At 60.2% G+C, this 14,395-nt stretch overlaps 1 protein-coding gene across 1 annotated transcript in view; it reads right to left on the minus strand.

Annotated features, from left to right (window-relative positions):
• Nucleotides 1-204: 204 nt before the first annotated feature.
• RAB11FIP3 (RAB11 family interacting protein 3) overlaps nt 205-14,395 on the minus strand; it is a 77,558-nt gene continuing 63,367 nt past the window's right edge. The window contains exons 7-15 of the mRNA XM_044233972.1: nt 14,241-14,276; nt 10,163-10,256; nt 9,346-9,449; nt 5,588-5,728; nt 3,446-3,527; nt 2,578-2,715; nt 2,216-2,371; nt 1,919-2,059; nt 205-1,847 (exon numbers count right to left, since the gene is read on the minus strand). Of these exons, the coding sequence (XP_044089907.1) occupies nt 1,734-1,847; nt 1,919-2,059; nt 2,216-2,371; nt 2,578-2,715; nt 3,446-3,527; nt 5,588-5,728; nt 9,346-9,449; nt 10,163-10,256; nt 14,241-14,276 (1,006 nt within the window). The 3' untranslated portion in view covers nt 205-1,733. The remainder of the gene's footprint in view (nt 1,848-1,918; nt 2,060-2,215; nt 2,372-2,577; nt 2,716-3,445; nt 3,528-5,587; nt 5,729-9,345; nt 9,450-10,162; nt 10,257-14,240; nt 14,277-14,395) is intronic.

The following is a 14,395-nucleotide window of genomic DNA, read 5'->3' on the forward strand; positions in this document are numbered from 1 at the left end:
TCACCCCAGGAGGGCCCCCTGGCTGAGCTCTGCTGGGGGTCCAGACTGGAGGTGCAAGCCTGGGACCTGTGGGAGGGGTCAGCTTGAACAGAAGCTCTCCTACGGAGCTAACATGGTCCAGAGCCCCCCTGATACCTTGGAGGGCCAGGCCAGGCCCAGGGCACCCCACCCAGCCCGCAGACCCCATGGAGGAAGAAGCCGGTCTCTGCGTGTATAGATAGCTTTAATCTTCAGCGAGACTGTCCTGGCCTTGCCCTTCAGCATCCAGGCTACCACGGCTCTGCCTGAAGACTCCTTCTCCAGGGAAGGCAACAGGGTCACTGTGCACGTCGACGTCTGGGTGTCTGTTGTGAAGCCTCTCCCGGCAGCCCCTATGTACAGTTACGGGACCACTGAGTGATGGACAGAGACAGACCCACATCTGTGTCACCGGGGCAGGGCTGGGCACAGAAAGCAGAGTTCCAGTATTTATTATCATACATATATATATATATTTTATGTGTATACACAGATAGTTTTCTCTCTTGGAAGTATTAAAAAATTGATCAACCTTCAATCTATAAAAAATACCTACTCTACATGATAGAAAAATCTCTCCTCCAAGTTTACACTGATTTACACCCAAGGCTTTCCCCAAAATGTACAATACGAGGCAACGTCTTAAATCTTAGTGTAGAAGGTGGGCCACGTGGAGGACGGAGGGACGCAGGGCAACACACACACACACGCGCACGCAGACGCACACACACACACATGCCCTCTCACGCACACTTGCACACAGCAGTGGCCCGTCTGTGTGCAGGCCCAGCGGCCCCCGTGGTGGGCGGTGCCTGGCAGGGGGGGCATAGAGCTAGGCAATGATTTCCTTAACGGAGCCCCCAGGCTGCTGGGAGGGCCCTGTTGTCCGCTCTTAATCGTGTGCTGGGAGAACCAGCAGAGCTTGGCGCCTGCAAAACCCAGCTTGGGGAAGGGCGGCCACTTCGACTCCCAGGGGAAACGTGCACTCTGCGTGGGAAACCGGGACTCCCCCAGGGCAGCTGAGACCTGCCAGGGGAGGGGCTGCTCCAGGAGGCCAGGGGGGCCACCCCAGCGGGGAGGCGGTTTCTCACTAGGATGCTGCCTGCACCTGGGGTCACAAAGGCCAGCAACACCCACCCTGTCCAGAGAGCAGGCTCCGCATGGTGAGACTCTCAAGTCCTGATTTCAGAAGAGAGGCTCCTGCTCCAGCCTCCACGGGAGGGTCTGGCACTGGACCGAAGTGATCCTCTGGACGGGAGCCAGCCCCGGGAAAGCTGGGACCCCCGCAGCTCCTAGCCAGACCCTGACACGTACAGCCTCGGCTGCCTGTACTCCGCATGCCACCGCGTCTAGCAAGAGGGTCCTGGGGCCGCCGTGCCGTCGGGTGACGGCCTCTGAGCAGACCATGCAGAACCACCCTGGTGGGGACGCACCCTTCCTTCCCTGGTGGGCAGGCAGCAGTGGGGTCTGCCACATGGGAGGGAGCTCCCAGAAGGGCTCACCTGAGCTGGAGACGTCGTCTCTGCATCTCTGCAGAGAGCAGCCCAGCCCCACCCTCTCCTGTGTGGGCCCCAGCCCCGGGCTCCCATTCCTTCTCCCTCTGCAGACCCACCACTGCGCCCCGGCCCAGCCACTGGTCTCAGGCACGCGCGTGCTGTGGCCATCTCCTGAGTGTGGGTGGGGTCCTGGGCCCACCAGGCTGGGCCTTCCTGCCTCTATTTGACCTCCAGGATGGATGGGTTGGTCTCCATGATGGCCACAATGATCCGGTCAATGTAATCCTGCAGCCGGAAGTTGATCTCCTCCTGCTTCTGAATCGCATCCATGAGCTGCAGAAAGAGTGGTGTCAGCGCCGGCCTGGTGCACAGACCGTGGCACATGTGGCTGGGCCAGGTCTCACCTCATCTCGGGAGACGGAGCTGATCTCTGCGGCCAGGGACTCCGAGAAGGACGTGGAGAAGAGGTTCTTGGCACCCTGGATGCTCAGGTTGATGATCTGCCCGTTGAGCTCATCATTCTGCTCCTTCAGGGTGCGGTTATCCTGGGTGGGGAGCGCACCGGCAGTCTCACTCCTGTGGCCGGGACCCTACTGTGGCTGACCCGGCACAGGGACCTGCCAGAGGGGCTTCCGGCTCAGCGCCCCAGCCACGCCGCATGCTCCCCGCCCCGTGCCAGGCCCCGGAAGTTTCTGCCGCACCTGCTTCAGCCGGCGGACCTCCTGCTCCAGCTCGCTCTCGCGGGTGCGGCTGTTGTACTCCTGCAGGCCCACGCTGTTGCCGCGGCCCCTCCGCTGCTCCGCCTCCAGCTTGAAGAGCTGAAGGTGCTCCAGCTGCTTCCGCAGGTCCTCGATCAGCTGCGGGCAAGTGCGGGTGAGCCGGGTTCCAGGCACCGAGGCAGCAAGTGCCAGCCCTCGGCGTCCTCATCTTTGGCTGCACCCAGTGCCCTTCCCGAACAGGAGGTCGATGCCACACTTCCCAAACCCCTACCGCCCAGCAGCCCTGCCCGGCAGGACCCGGTTACCGGCCTCGGGTCTCCGGACACAGAGGGTGCCAGGCTCACCTCCTGGGTTGCCTCCTTGTCCCTCTGGAACTGGTGCCTCTCGTGACTCAGCCTGTCCCCCAGTTTCCTCCGGTTCTCCTGCTCGTCACTGAGCCGCAGGGACAGCTCTTCGATCTCATCCAGCAACTTCTGCTTCTCCTGCGGCGGGAGGATGTCCGCTGTGGCGTGCCCACCAGCTGCCCCATTCGCACAGCTCTCCTGAGCGCTCTCAGCCCCTTGGGCTCTGTCCTAAAGGCGGCCCCTAAGCCACCCCATCATGACCGAGGTGCACACACCTCTGGGGGCATGCTGACTCGGGGCACCGAGTGCATGGGTGGGCCTGGAGAGCTCCTGCTGTGCGTGGCTGCAAAGGCCACAGGGACGGTTTCCAAGGGAGGCAGGGCAGGAAGGACCGACGCGGGGGCAGGACCACAGCGGCTCTGCAGGAAGTGCTCACAGGAGCCAGAGCCCATGTGGTCCTGGATGTCCTCAGGGTTCACAGCTTCCCAGGGGACCTTGGCAAGGAGGGGAGGAAGGGGGCAGAGGCCTCTCGAGGGAACACCCGCAAGACCAGGCATAGGGGTCTAGCTGAAGTGGGCCCTGAATTCAACCACACATCCATCTCAGCTGAACCTCTGAACCCAAGGACCCACGTCTGTGGGGACGCTGGGACGTCAGGCAGGGACCAACACCCTCCAACAAAGTGATGGCCAGACCCAAGCTGTCCTTGTCCCTATCCCCGGGGCCCGTGGGCCCAGGGCTGTCCCACTCTAAGAACCCGTCAGTGGCAGAGGGCAGAGGAGCGCCCTGACGTTAGCCGGGCCGATGGTGTGCCCACCTGTCTCGGGGCCGGGCCCCACACACTCAGCGCTCCCAGTTGACCGCTCACCTCCTCCAGGCGCTCAATGTTAGCCTTCAGACAGGGCGTGCAGGACCTCAGCTCCCCATTCTCCTCGTCTAGCTGCTGCAGCCTGAGACACGAGAACAAGGCTGGGACCTCATGCCCAGGAAATGTGCCTCACTGAGGCAAGGGAGGCCCCCTGTCCTGACAGCCACCCCGCGGGTCACCCAGGGACCCACAGAGGCTCCCCAGGAGGCCCCAGACCTTACGCATCACTCAAGTACTCTAAGCCCCAACTTTTCGTTAAACTAGGATGGTCATTAAATACACTTTGGGCCTAGGGACACTTGTGGGTTTACACAAAAGCTGCAGACGCAGTGCAGGGTCCCTGTGGGCTCAGGCCCCCTTCCCGCAGGCCATTTACTCATTGCTGCAGTGGCTCTGCTGCCCACACAGCCACACTGGGACACACTAGTTCCCAAACCACCCACTGCACTTGATTTCCCACCGGTGCCCCTTCCCGCCCCGGGGCCACACTGCACTGTCGCCGCATCTTCTTGGGCCCCTCTGGTCTGTGGCAGTCTGTAGGACCTCCTTGGCTCTTTGTGAGCTTGGTCATTCTGGGCAGTTCTCGTCCCATGTTTGCTCCGATGCCCCCACACTGGGTTTGTCTGGTGTTTCTGGGATGAGAAGGGTCACAGAGGCGAGGCGCCCTTGTCACCAATCAGGTGCCGAGTCCACACGACTTGCCTCGGGCCTGGATCATCTGGTGAAGGTGTGTTTCCAGGTGTCTCCTCCCGCTGGTTCCCTGTCCCCTGGAAGCCGGTCACTGGGCCCGCTCCGTGCCCCAGGGGAGGGAGGACTCCGTTCCAGCCCCGGGGAGCATCTCCCCGCATTACTGTGAATCCCTCAGTGAGGAAGGCTCTTGTCTGCTCCTCACGTCTTCACCAGGGCTCACGTCGAGTGGAGCTCCGGGTTGTTGTCCAGTAGTAGCATTAGTGTGTTACTCAAAGTGGTACAGCTTTGACCTCTGGGAGCCCTAGTCAGCTGCCCCATCACCGTGCGGAGATCCATGCTTCTCTGAGCACCTCCCTACTTTCTGACATGATGAGAAGTCCTTCTGGCCTCACTCCCATCCCAGCCACAGACTTAGCCCCTTCTCCAAGGAGCGTCTTCTCCGCTCCACAGTCCTCTCCATCCTGCTGCCTTCCATGGCCATCTGCACTGCGCACCGTCTTCTTGGGCACCGCACTAGACTGGGGCCACACCAGAGAGGCCCTTGTGCTGGGCTGACCTCAGGGCGCTGACCCCTCCCATCGCCCCCACCCCCAGGTAGCTGCAGGAGGCTGACCGGATCCAGCCACACAGAGCAGGCAGCAGGTCTGCTCAGAAGCAGTGACATGGAGTCCTGCCCCGTTCCCCAAGGGCTTCGCGACACCTGGTATACCTCGCTCCCCACCAAGCTGCTGCCCTGCTCAGAATCCCAGGGGAGAGGCTACCCGCACGCACAGACAAGGAACACACAGCCACGCTGTGCTGAAGCCCAGGAAAGAAGGTCCCCCAGCTGCCCGGGCCTGGCTGTGTCTGCTGGCGAGGAGGCCTCGCGTCCGGATGGTGGGCGCAGCCCCTCCTGCAGCCCGCCTGGAGGCCTGCTCTTGAAAAGGCCTCACAGGACTCCTCTTCTACCCAGTTGGCCGCACCCCCGGCTGAGGTGCTGGAGAGGACCGCAGGCCACAAGCCCTGGAGTCCTCCCAGTTCTCAAAGTGGCTCTGGCTCAGTGACCAAAACCCCTCACGGTCCTCAGGGAGGCGCTCTGAGAGCCCTCAGGCGGCCTCTTCAACCACTCTTCACTGGGAGCCGTCTGGGCCCCGTCCCACGACAGAAGGAAGCCCTGGGGGGGGGGCGGCAACCTGCGTGGGGGCAGCTGGTGGTCTCTCGCTCTCTGTGTGTGCTCCCCGCAGGGCATGCTCCCCCAGCTTCTCTTCCCCGCTTCTCCGGACTCTTGAAGGCTACCACCTCCAGATAAGCAGAAGGGGACCCCACCAGCCTCAAAAAGGACGAAGGACAGACTCCACAGGACACCGGGTAGGGTCTGTCCGCGAATTCTGAGCCTGAGTGTGGTTCACAGCTTTCCTCGTGTGGATCCTCCCCGGCCTCCGCAGTCCGCTCCCTCCCCGGGCGGCAGCCCACCTGGCCTGCAGGCTCTCCACCTCGATGCTCCGCTCTCGCTCCATCTTGCACACGAGCTCCCGGTGCCGCCGTGCCTCCTCCAGCGCCACCTCGCAGGCTCGCAGCTCCTGCTCCTTCAGCTGCTCCTCGAGGGCATTGGCTCTGCGAAGGCAAAGGGGCGAAGGTAAGAGGCCTTCTGCTCCCTGCACCAGGGCCCCCCTGCAGGAGGGGCAGCAGAGACTCCCCCACAGGTCTGGCCAAGGGCAGTTCTGAAGCAGAGGACGTGCCCGCCAAGACAGCCTCTGCTTCCCACACCTGCACCCAGGGCCTCAGAACCAGAGTCTCTGTCGCTTTTGGGCAGTGCATCCCCCATCCCAGCGTGCGGGCAGGAGCCTTCCCAGTGGCACAAGTCCACCAGGTGCTACCAGGTCCCCGGAGGAGCCCGCACTGACCCTGCAGGTGGCATCCCAGGTCGCCCATGGCAGAGGCAAGGGGATGTGTTAGCGAGGACATGAGGACAAAGGGAATGTTCTTGTGGGGGCCCTGACCCTGGTGCCTACCAGATCCCCACAGGCAGCCACAGGACACAGGGACTGACCACCCCAAAGAGAAGGGCTCCAGTCCCTGCCCACAGAGCCCACACCTCCATGCACACAGGGCTTCTCAACCTCTTTCTGGTGCCTCACACCTAAGAGTGAACAGAGTGCCAGAGATCACAGACTCCATACGAAAGGTGTCGACACAAAAGCAGCCAAAACCATCAGAGAAAACACACCTCACGCAGGAGAAAGCCCTATAATTCACACCTCAGAGTGTGTGACCTGCCCCACAGGGAACAGGAGCAGAACATCTGAAGTCAGAAAAAATTCAGTAAGAGAGGGCGCCTGGGGGCTCAGCTGTCGGGCGCTTGCCTTCAAGTCAGGTCATGACCCCAGGGTCCTGGGATGGAGCCCCGCATTGGGCTCCCTGCTCACTGGAGTCTGCTTCTCCCTCTCCCGTTCCCCCTGCTTGTGTTCCCCCTCTCGCTGTGTCTCTCTGTGTCAGATCAGTGAGTGAAATCTTTGGGAGAAAAAAAATCTGCAAAGTGGAGAAAAGAAACAAAAGCAAACACACGTTTAAATAAATAAATAAGAAAATTCAAATTGTTGAAAGAGAAGACCAAGAATATCACATTTTTCAAAAGAGGAAAATGGGGACACCTGGCAGGCTCAGTCAGTTAAGCTGCTGCCTTCAGCTCAGGTCCTGATCCCAGGCTCTTGGGCTCGAGCCCCGCATCAGCCCCACGTCGGGCTCCTCCTTCAGCAGAGAGCCTGCTTCTCTCTCTGCCTCTGCCTGCCCCCGTGCCTGCTTGCGCACGCTCTCTCTGACAGATAAATAAATAAAATCTTAAAAAAATAATAAAAATAAAAAGAGGAAAATCGGTGCCTGGGCAGCTTAGTCAGCTCAGCATCCACAACCCTTGAGCTAAGCCCAGGTTGTGAGATCAAGCCCTATGTTGGGCTCCACACTGGGTGTGGAACCTGCTTAAAAAGAGGGAAATGGCAGAATTAGAGAACAGGAAAGTAAAGAAAATGAGAAGAAACTTCCATAAGGTCTAACACATTTGATGAACAGACGTTCAGAGAGATAAGGAGATAGAACAAAACGTACAGAGAAGTAATTCTGAAGACCTTCCTGAAGCTGCGGGGTATCTCGGAGATTTAAAGGTTGGAATCCTGTGCCATCACAGGAAATGGGGGGCCTTCCCAGCGTCCCAGGTGAGAGCCCAGACCCCACAGAGGGCACTGGCGCCCACCTGCCAACTTCCTGCTGTGGCTGCAGACGCAGCCCCACCCTCCGTGGGTGACACACTGCAGACACATGCGGACTGGCAGAGCCCGCTCTTCTGCGCTCTCCCCAGGGAACCGTCGGGGATGCCCTCCACAGACAACGAACGAGCCAGAGAAGAGGAAAACACAGGATCCAGAAAGCAAGAAGCCAAGCACGGCGGGGGGGGGGGGCGCCTGGGGGCCCAGCTGGTGAGGTGTCGGACTCTGGGATGCGGCTCCATCGTGAGCTCAGGGTCCTGGGATGGAGCCCCACATCGGGCTCTGCAGTCGGTGAGGAGCCGCCTTGACCATTCTCTCTCGGCTGCACCCCTGCTCATGCACACTCGGGCTCTCTCCCTCCCTCCAAAATCAGTCATGTTAAAACAATCAGATGAACAAACCACAAGCCCGAGAACCCATGTGGGACCGCTGGGACGCCGGTAAAGGGGCAGCAGCCATGCAGCAGGCTAGAGACACTGTGAACATGAGGAACCCTCAAGAAGCAGCAGAAACATGTTTTTAGGAGAGCTCAGGAAACAGCCCAAGAAACACCCATAGGCTTGGACACGGCAGGCCGTCGGGCAAAGGCCGTGGACTTTCCACTCCATACGTAGGTAACTGGTAGGGCCGTCAGATCAGACAGAGCCTCACCAGGCAGCCTGGCCCAGCCAGGTTTTCCTGGATACGGACAGGCAGGGAGACAAACATCCCCGGAGCCCCTCCGCGAGCACGCCCGGCCCACCCTCAGCTGGGCAGCAGGACCACGCGGGCCAGCTCTGCTGGGGGAGCCTGGGCCGGGTGCAGGGTCCAGCCCAGGCTCTTGGCTGCACAGAGGACCTGCTGCAACTGTGCTAGTGGCGTGCGGGGGGCACCTGGAGTAACGACCTACTCGAACCCCCAGCCTCCAAAGAGCAGACTGCCGGCCCGACACCAGAGCGAGGTCAGGAAAGCGCGTGCCATCCAGGATAAAGCGTCACGGCAGGAGTCGAGTGAGCGCATGGGGCCTGTGACCAGCCCTGCTGCCCGGGTCGGGGGCAAGCCTGCGGAGGCTGCGAGGGGAAGGGTCCTTGCCTGGAGTCACGGAGTGCAGCACTGATCCTCCTTCACGCCCCTGGGGCCGCTCCACCCTCCATCCACATCCCCGCATACCCAGCTGCATGCCCACACAGCCCAGAGAGCGGCAACTCCTGAGCCAAGCCCCTATGCTGCCTGGAAACATGCTGCCTTCAGCTGGGTATGTGCGGCACAAGCCGGTCCGTGACACGGAAAGGTGTGCGGGGGTAGGTCATGCCTCTCCCTCAGTGACGCACTGCCTCCTCAGCACGGGGCCCAACTGGGCCAGGCTGTGTGTCCTGTCGCTCTGAAGCTGCCACTGTACTTCCACCTCTGCTGCCAAGAGCCTGCAAGGACCCGCATGCTTCCAGGGCCGGGCCCACACCCAGGAGAAGGGGGCTCTAGAGGCCCCACCCTCGCTGTCCCCACCTGTTGGCTCTGACAGCAGGCGTGGTGGCCCGCAGGACACAGTAGAGGGAAAGGGGAGGACGCCCAAGCCTCAAACACAGCCATCAGCATGGAGCAATAAGCCCAACTCTGGCACGTCAGAGTCACGATGGGTTCTCAGGATCAGGGACAAGAGCTGGGGCCCACATCAGAGGGTCCCAGTCCCCCCTCTCCAGGCGGCCTCTGCCAACTAGGAGGCCGGCCTCTACCATGTGCTCGGTGCGGGTGGTGTGGCTGCCAGCCTCGCCGGGCCTGAGAGCTGGATAGGCGCCTCCCCTTGCTCTTTCCTCTGTGGCCTGAGGAGACTTGGAGGTGCCCCGAGCTGGCTCCCAGCAGCCAGCGGAGGGGCAGCTCCAGATGGGAGCCGCACCTGTGGCAGCGGAGACCCTGCTCTGGGAGATGCAGAGGGCCGCGAGGGCCAGGCTATCACACGGACAGGTGACCACGACCACAGAGACCCTCCTGCCTCACCTGTGCACAAGCTGGAGGTTCTCCTGCCTCAGCCGGCTGTGCTGCTCCCCGTTGGCAGCTGTGTCCTTCTCCAGCTCCGACACCCGCTTCTCCAGGAAGACAACCTTGGGAGTGACAGAGTGGCCTCAGAGTCCAGAGGCAAGATAGCCTGCATTCCCAGCCCACTGTTTAGGCGGCAGTGTCCACTAGGCCAGAGCTGGGTCCACCTTGTTCATGGAGGAGGTGGGCATGGGGGTGGGGTGGGAACAGGAGAAGGTGAGCATGGGGGGGATGAGAGGGAGAGAGCACGGGGGGAACGGGACGGAGTGAGCACGGGGGACGGGAGGAGGTAGGGGTGTACTCCCACCCCTTCTCATCTCCTGCTGAGCAGGCCCTCGGGAAGCTTGAGGTTGCTTCCACAGCGAAGTCGCCCTACCCCAAGGAACGCACCCCACACAGCCTCTCTGGGAACTGCGAGTCCATAGTAGTCTGGCTCTGTGATTACCACCTGAAACCCTAAGAGCCTGCCTTCAGGGGCCAGGTGAAGGGTGCCTCTGAGCGTCAGTGCGCCTGGATGGGCCCACAGACAAATAAAGGCGACATCTGACCTCTCAACTCCCTCTCCACACACAGCAGGAAATGTCCCCTTCCACCCCTGGCCACTGGACAATGCCAGGACTGGCGGAGGAGCTAGTCACCCCTGATGGCACCACCACTGCCCCTCGGCCAAGCCATCACCCCCTGTGGTCTGCACCCTGACGCGGCAGCCCCCCAAGTGCCCCGAGACCTGGCTGTTCTCAGTAGGGGCCCTCCCTCCAGCCTGCACCCTGGGGCCCACCTTATCTGCAATGTCCTCCTCCATGCACTCCACTGGGTCTGGGGCGGGGTCCTGCAGGGTGTCCATGGTCAGGGCCGCTGACTGGTGCAGGTTCCTGAAGAGAAGAAACAAGAGGCCAGTCCAAAGAAGGACCTCCAGCAGAGCGGCGAGAGGCGCAATCACGAGTTCTGGAAACATGGGGGTTTCCAGGCCCATCTGAGAACCAGAACCCACAGCGCGGGCCCAGGTCTCTGCCAGCAGGGTCCTGGCAGGACGCTGCTGCCCAAGGGTCAGAAAGAGTCCCCGCTGCTCTCTGGAACCCGACCTCTCAGCCTCCTTCCCTGGCAACAAATGGGTGAAGGTACTTTGTCCTCAGTAATAAAAAACGACTTCGTTCCCCTGTGATAGGAAATCATCTCCTCTTCTGCCATGGGCCCGTGCAACATTACTTCAGGATCCTGACTTCCAGATGCAGCGTCACCCACATGTTCAAACCTACGCCTCGTGGCAGGGACAGGGAGAGACCAGGGTCTCACCCAGGGTTTCTCAGGGGTCGAGCCTGGGAAGGTGCACAGACCCAACCGTCCTCTGCGGCTACAGGTCCAAGGGCCCAACACCACAGGCCACAGGGCCCCTATCCCCCTGAACCACATCAAGAGCTCCCATGGGCCTGTGAAAACCCCCTCAACGCCCTCAGAACTCCTGCCTTGGCTCCTCAGCCCCTGGCCCCCTAGCAGGTGGTCAGCAAACACATGTGTGCAGTCCCCCTAGAGTCTTGTTGGCGGACACTCTAGCAGCTCTCATCCAGCTGCACTTAAAGCTCTCAGCACTGGCCTAGCCTGCCAGCAGCGTGTCCCCCTGTGGTGACCAAGGCTCCAAACTGAGCAGCCTGATGTTCAGAGCTGTGTGTCTTTGACACAGCCGCTCCTCCTCCCTGAGCCCTACTTTCCCATGAGACTGGGGGTCACAAGCTAGGATGAGTCGTCAATGAGATTATACACAGAAACAGCTCCTGTGAAAGATGTAAAGCAGAGTAAGAATTCAGTAAAACACTATTAAAATTACACAGAAGATGTCCATCACATGAAAATTGTTACTAAATGTATGAAGTTCTGTTTTCTTTTTGGTATTGACTGAGCTTGTACATTCCTCAAATTTCTTCCAGAAATGTTCAAAGGGGAAAAAAAAGGCAGCCGTCTTTACCCCTGAATGTGTCCCGGGTGGACTGAACCCAAAGAGTCATCCTGTTTCTGTCCAGTGGCTGTTTCAAACACCCATGATTTTGGCCCCACCAAGAGCTCCTAACATCAGTGCTGGGGCACCAGAGACCACCCTGCAGAGGAGCCACAGTCTGACCCGTCACCCCATCCTGAGCTTCCAGAAGCTCACGGCCTCCCAAGGGCTGGACACGGGACAGGAAGGGGGCAGCTAGCATGTGGCCACTTCGGGCACTGCTGAGGGGGAGCGCCTCTTTCACGTCAACCCACCCTCCCTCAGGAAACCCAGCAGGAGAAGGTGCCATGGGAGATGTGTGACGCACCAAGAATGCCCTCTGCCCTGTGGCAGTCCCACTGGCACTGCCCTTACCCCGCCTGGCCTGAGGCCAGCTCTGTGCAGCTGCCTCCAGGTCCTCACATGCAGGCTGACCCCACAGCCACGCCCATGTGCGGTAAGCACACAGCCAGGTCACGGAGGCCAGAGCCGGTGGTTCCGAACCCCACGGTCCTATGACAGGGCTGTGTACAAAGGCCTGAGTCACCGTGAAGAGTAAAGTACCAAGTATTTTGAGTTTACTTAGAATTCTAGTGCCGGTTTTAAGTGCAACATGGCAGCAGATCACAACCATCTGTGCGTGTGCGCGTGTGCGCGTGCGCGCGTGCGTGTGGTCAGGCTGTGTGTGAACCGTAACTACAGACACCTACGGACCGGGCTTTCTCACGCCAAAGTGTCTCTGCGAAGGGGAGCTCACATTCTCAGAGGCTGTTTCCAAGGAGCAGGCAGACGCACCCCAACAGCTGAGGCAGCACGGCCCCGGGGCCACACTGCCCGGCCACAACCTCGATGTGGGAGGATGGGCGGAGGTTCTTACCTTCCCTCGTCTCAGCCCCTGTAGTGTCTGTGGGGTGAAACACGGGTGGGGGGAGGAGGCAAGCAATGCCAAACGTGTAATCCCTGTGGGGTCTGGAACAAACATCATGTTCCCTGGAGTCCGATGCCCTCTACAAGGGGGCTGGTGAGAACGAGTGCAGAGGAGGGTGGGTGACCTTCATGTCTGCTGGGTCCTAAGTCCCTAGGACTACAGAGATCAGCAGGAGGCTCACACGCCACACACAAGAGAGGAGGTGTAGGGAAGGGGCAGGAGGGCTGCAGCCACCACCTGAGACCGCACGGGAGGGTTCGAGACCACAGCTCACAGAGGGGGGCCCACAAACGGCACGCACACCCACCCATAGCCCAGCACGGATCCCCGAAGGCCAACAACCAGGTCCGATTCCTCTCTGGGAAACCAGAAGGCAGCGAGACTGTCCACACCACACACCCGCCAGCAGCCGTGAGCAAGAACTTGAACAAGACAGACAAGGACACAGGGAAGAGATGAGGAGAAAAAGCTTGTGGCTCGTCAAAGGAGGGGCCAGAGTGGACCGGTGTGGGGGAAGCAAGGATGAGGTGGTCAAGGCCACACCCAGGGGTTCCGCAGGAAGGATGGGGGACAGACAACCCTATCAACAGCTCGAGAAAGGTTCCCGGGACGAAGGGTAGAAACGATCTGTCGGTCTGCCCACCATAATTAATGGGAAGAAGGACTCACAAGACTCATCGTAGAGACTCTGAACTTCAGGGGCAGAGAAGACATGTGAAAAGCTTCTGGAGAAAAGGTCACAGAGATAACCAGCAAACCTCAGGGTCCAGGCAGCAGCCCTAGTGCTGGAAGGTGTTGAGCAGTTCCTGCAGAGTCTCGGAACGGGAGGGGTTCGCAAGCTATAATTCTACACCAAGCCAAAAGATGGGAGGAAAGCACCCAGCAAGGTCTCAGAAATGGATCTCCAGGGCGCCTGGGGGGGCTCAGTGGCTTAAGCCTCTGCCTTTGGCTCAGGTGATGATCTTGGGGTCCTGGGATTGAGCCCCGCATCGGGTTCCCTGCTCAGTGGGGAGCCTGCTTCTCTGTCCCTCACCCTGCTCGTGTTCTTACTCTCTCTCAAAAAAATAAAATCTTTAAAAAATTTTATCTCCGGGGCACCCCTTTTCTTAAGGAGGAGTAAGACGATGAGCGGACAAGAACGTAGATGAGAAACATTAAGAAGGATCCGGGCGCAAAGCGACAAGCGGGCAAACAAGTCCTGGCGCACACGCAGGGGCCGCAGGGCCGGGGGGTGCTCTGTGCAGGGGCGCAGGGGCACAGGGGCACAGTGAGAAGGCGGACCAGCAGCGATACCACAGCCATCACTGCCTCCGGAAGAAGACATGTCTGAGAAAGGACATAAGTGAGCGTCCTGCGGCGTCCTGTGAAGGACGTGGTCACCGGACAAGCCCTGCGGAAACCGTCCCCAGAGCCAGCCTGGCGGGGCAGGTACCCGCTGCCGCCGTCTCTCCCTGCAGGAACCCAACAGGTGGACCCCAGCTGGAAGGTGTGGAAATGGCCACAAGCGCGTGTTCTTCAGAAACGCGGTGTTAGGCATATGTCCTCGCCCTCAGCCTGGAGAGCCGGGGAGGAGCAGAGCCACTGGAGGAGGCCGACCCAGAACCCAGACCTGGGCTCCGCCATGACCCTTGCAGATGCTACCGTGGGCTAGTGGACAGCAGACACCTGGGGACGCCCGAGCCCGGCCCGGACCTCACAGCGAAGACGCGGTAAGAAGGGCGCCACGCCAGAAGCCTCCAGCACAAACCTCCCCACTGCAGGCCAGGGACTGCTCACAGTGGCGGCGATTCTTTTCAGAACTCACCCCTGAGAATTATTTTCAGTCCCAACCGCGACAAGTGACTTCCAAAGGTGTCAGAAAGTACCCTGGAGAATGGTACTTCCAAACACGTTTGTAAAGAGCTGTGGTCAGTGATAAATCTCTGAAGGACATCTCAGTGAATAACGAAGGTCTCCTACCTTGCCACCTTCCTGCTGGAGAGCCGCTTCGCTGGACTGTGCAAAATCAAAATAAACAGGAAAATCATGTCAGAGAACAGACGGGGAGGAATGGGAGGAAACAGGAAACTCAGGCTGAAGAGATACGGGGTGGGGTGCATGTTCACAGGCAGGCA

The sequence above is a fragment of the Neovison vison genome, chromosome 14, assembly GCF_020171115.1.
Source record: "Neovison vison isolate M4711 chromosome 14, ASM_NN_V1, whole genome shotgun sequence".
Lineage (NCBI taxonomy): Eukaryota > Metazoa > Chordata > Mammalia > Carnivora > Mustelidae > Neogale > Neogale vison.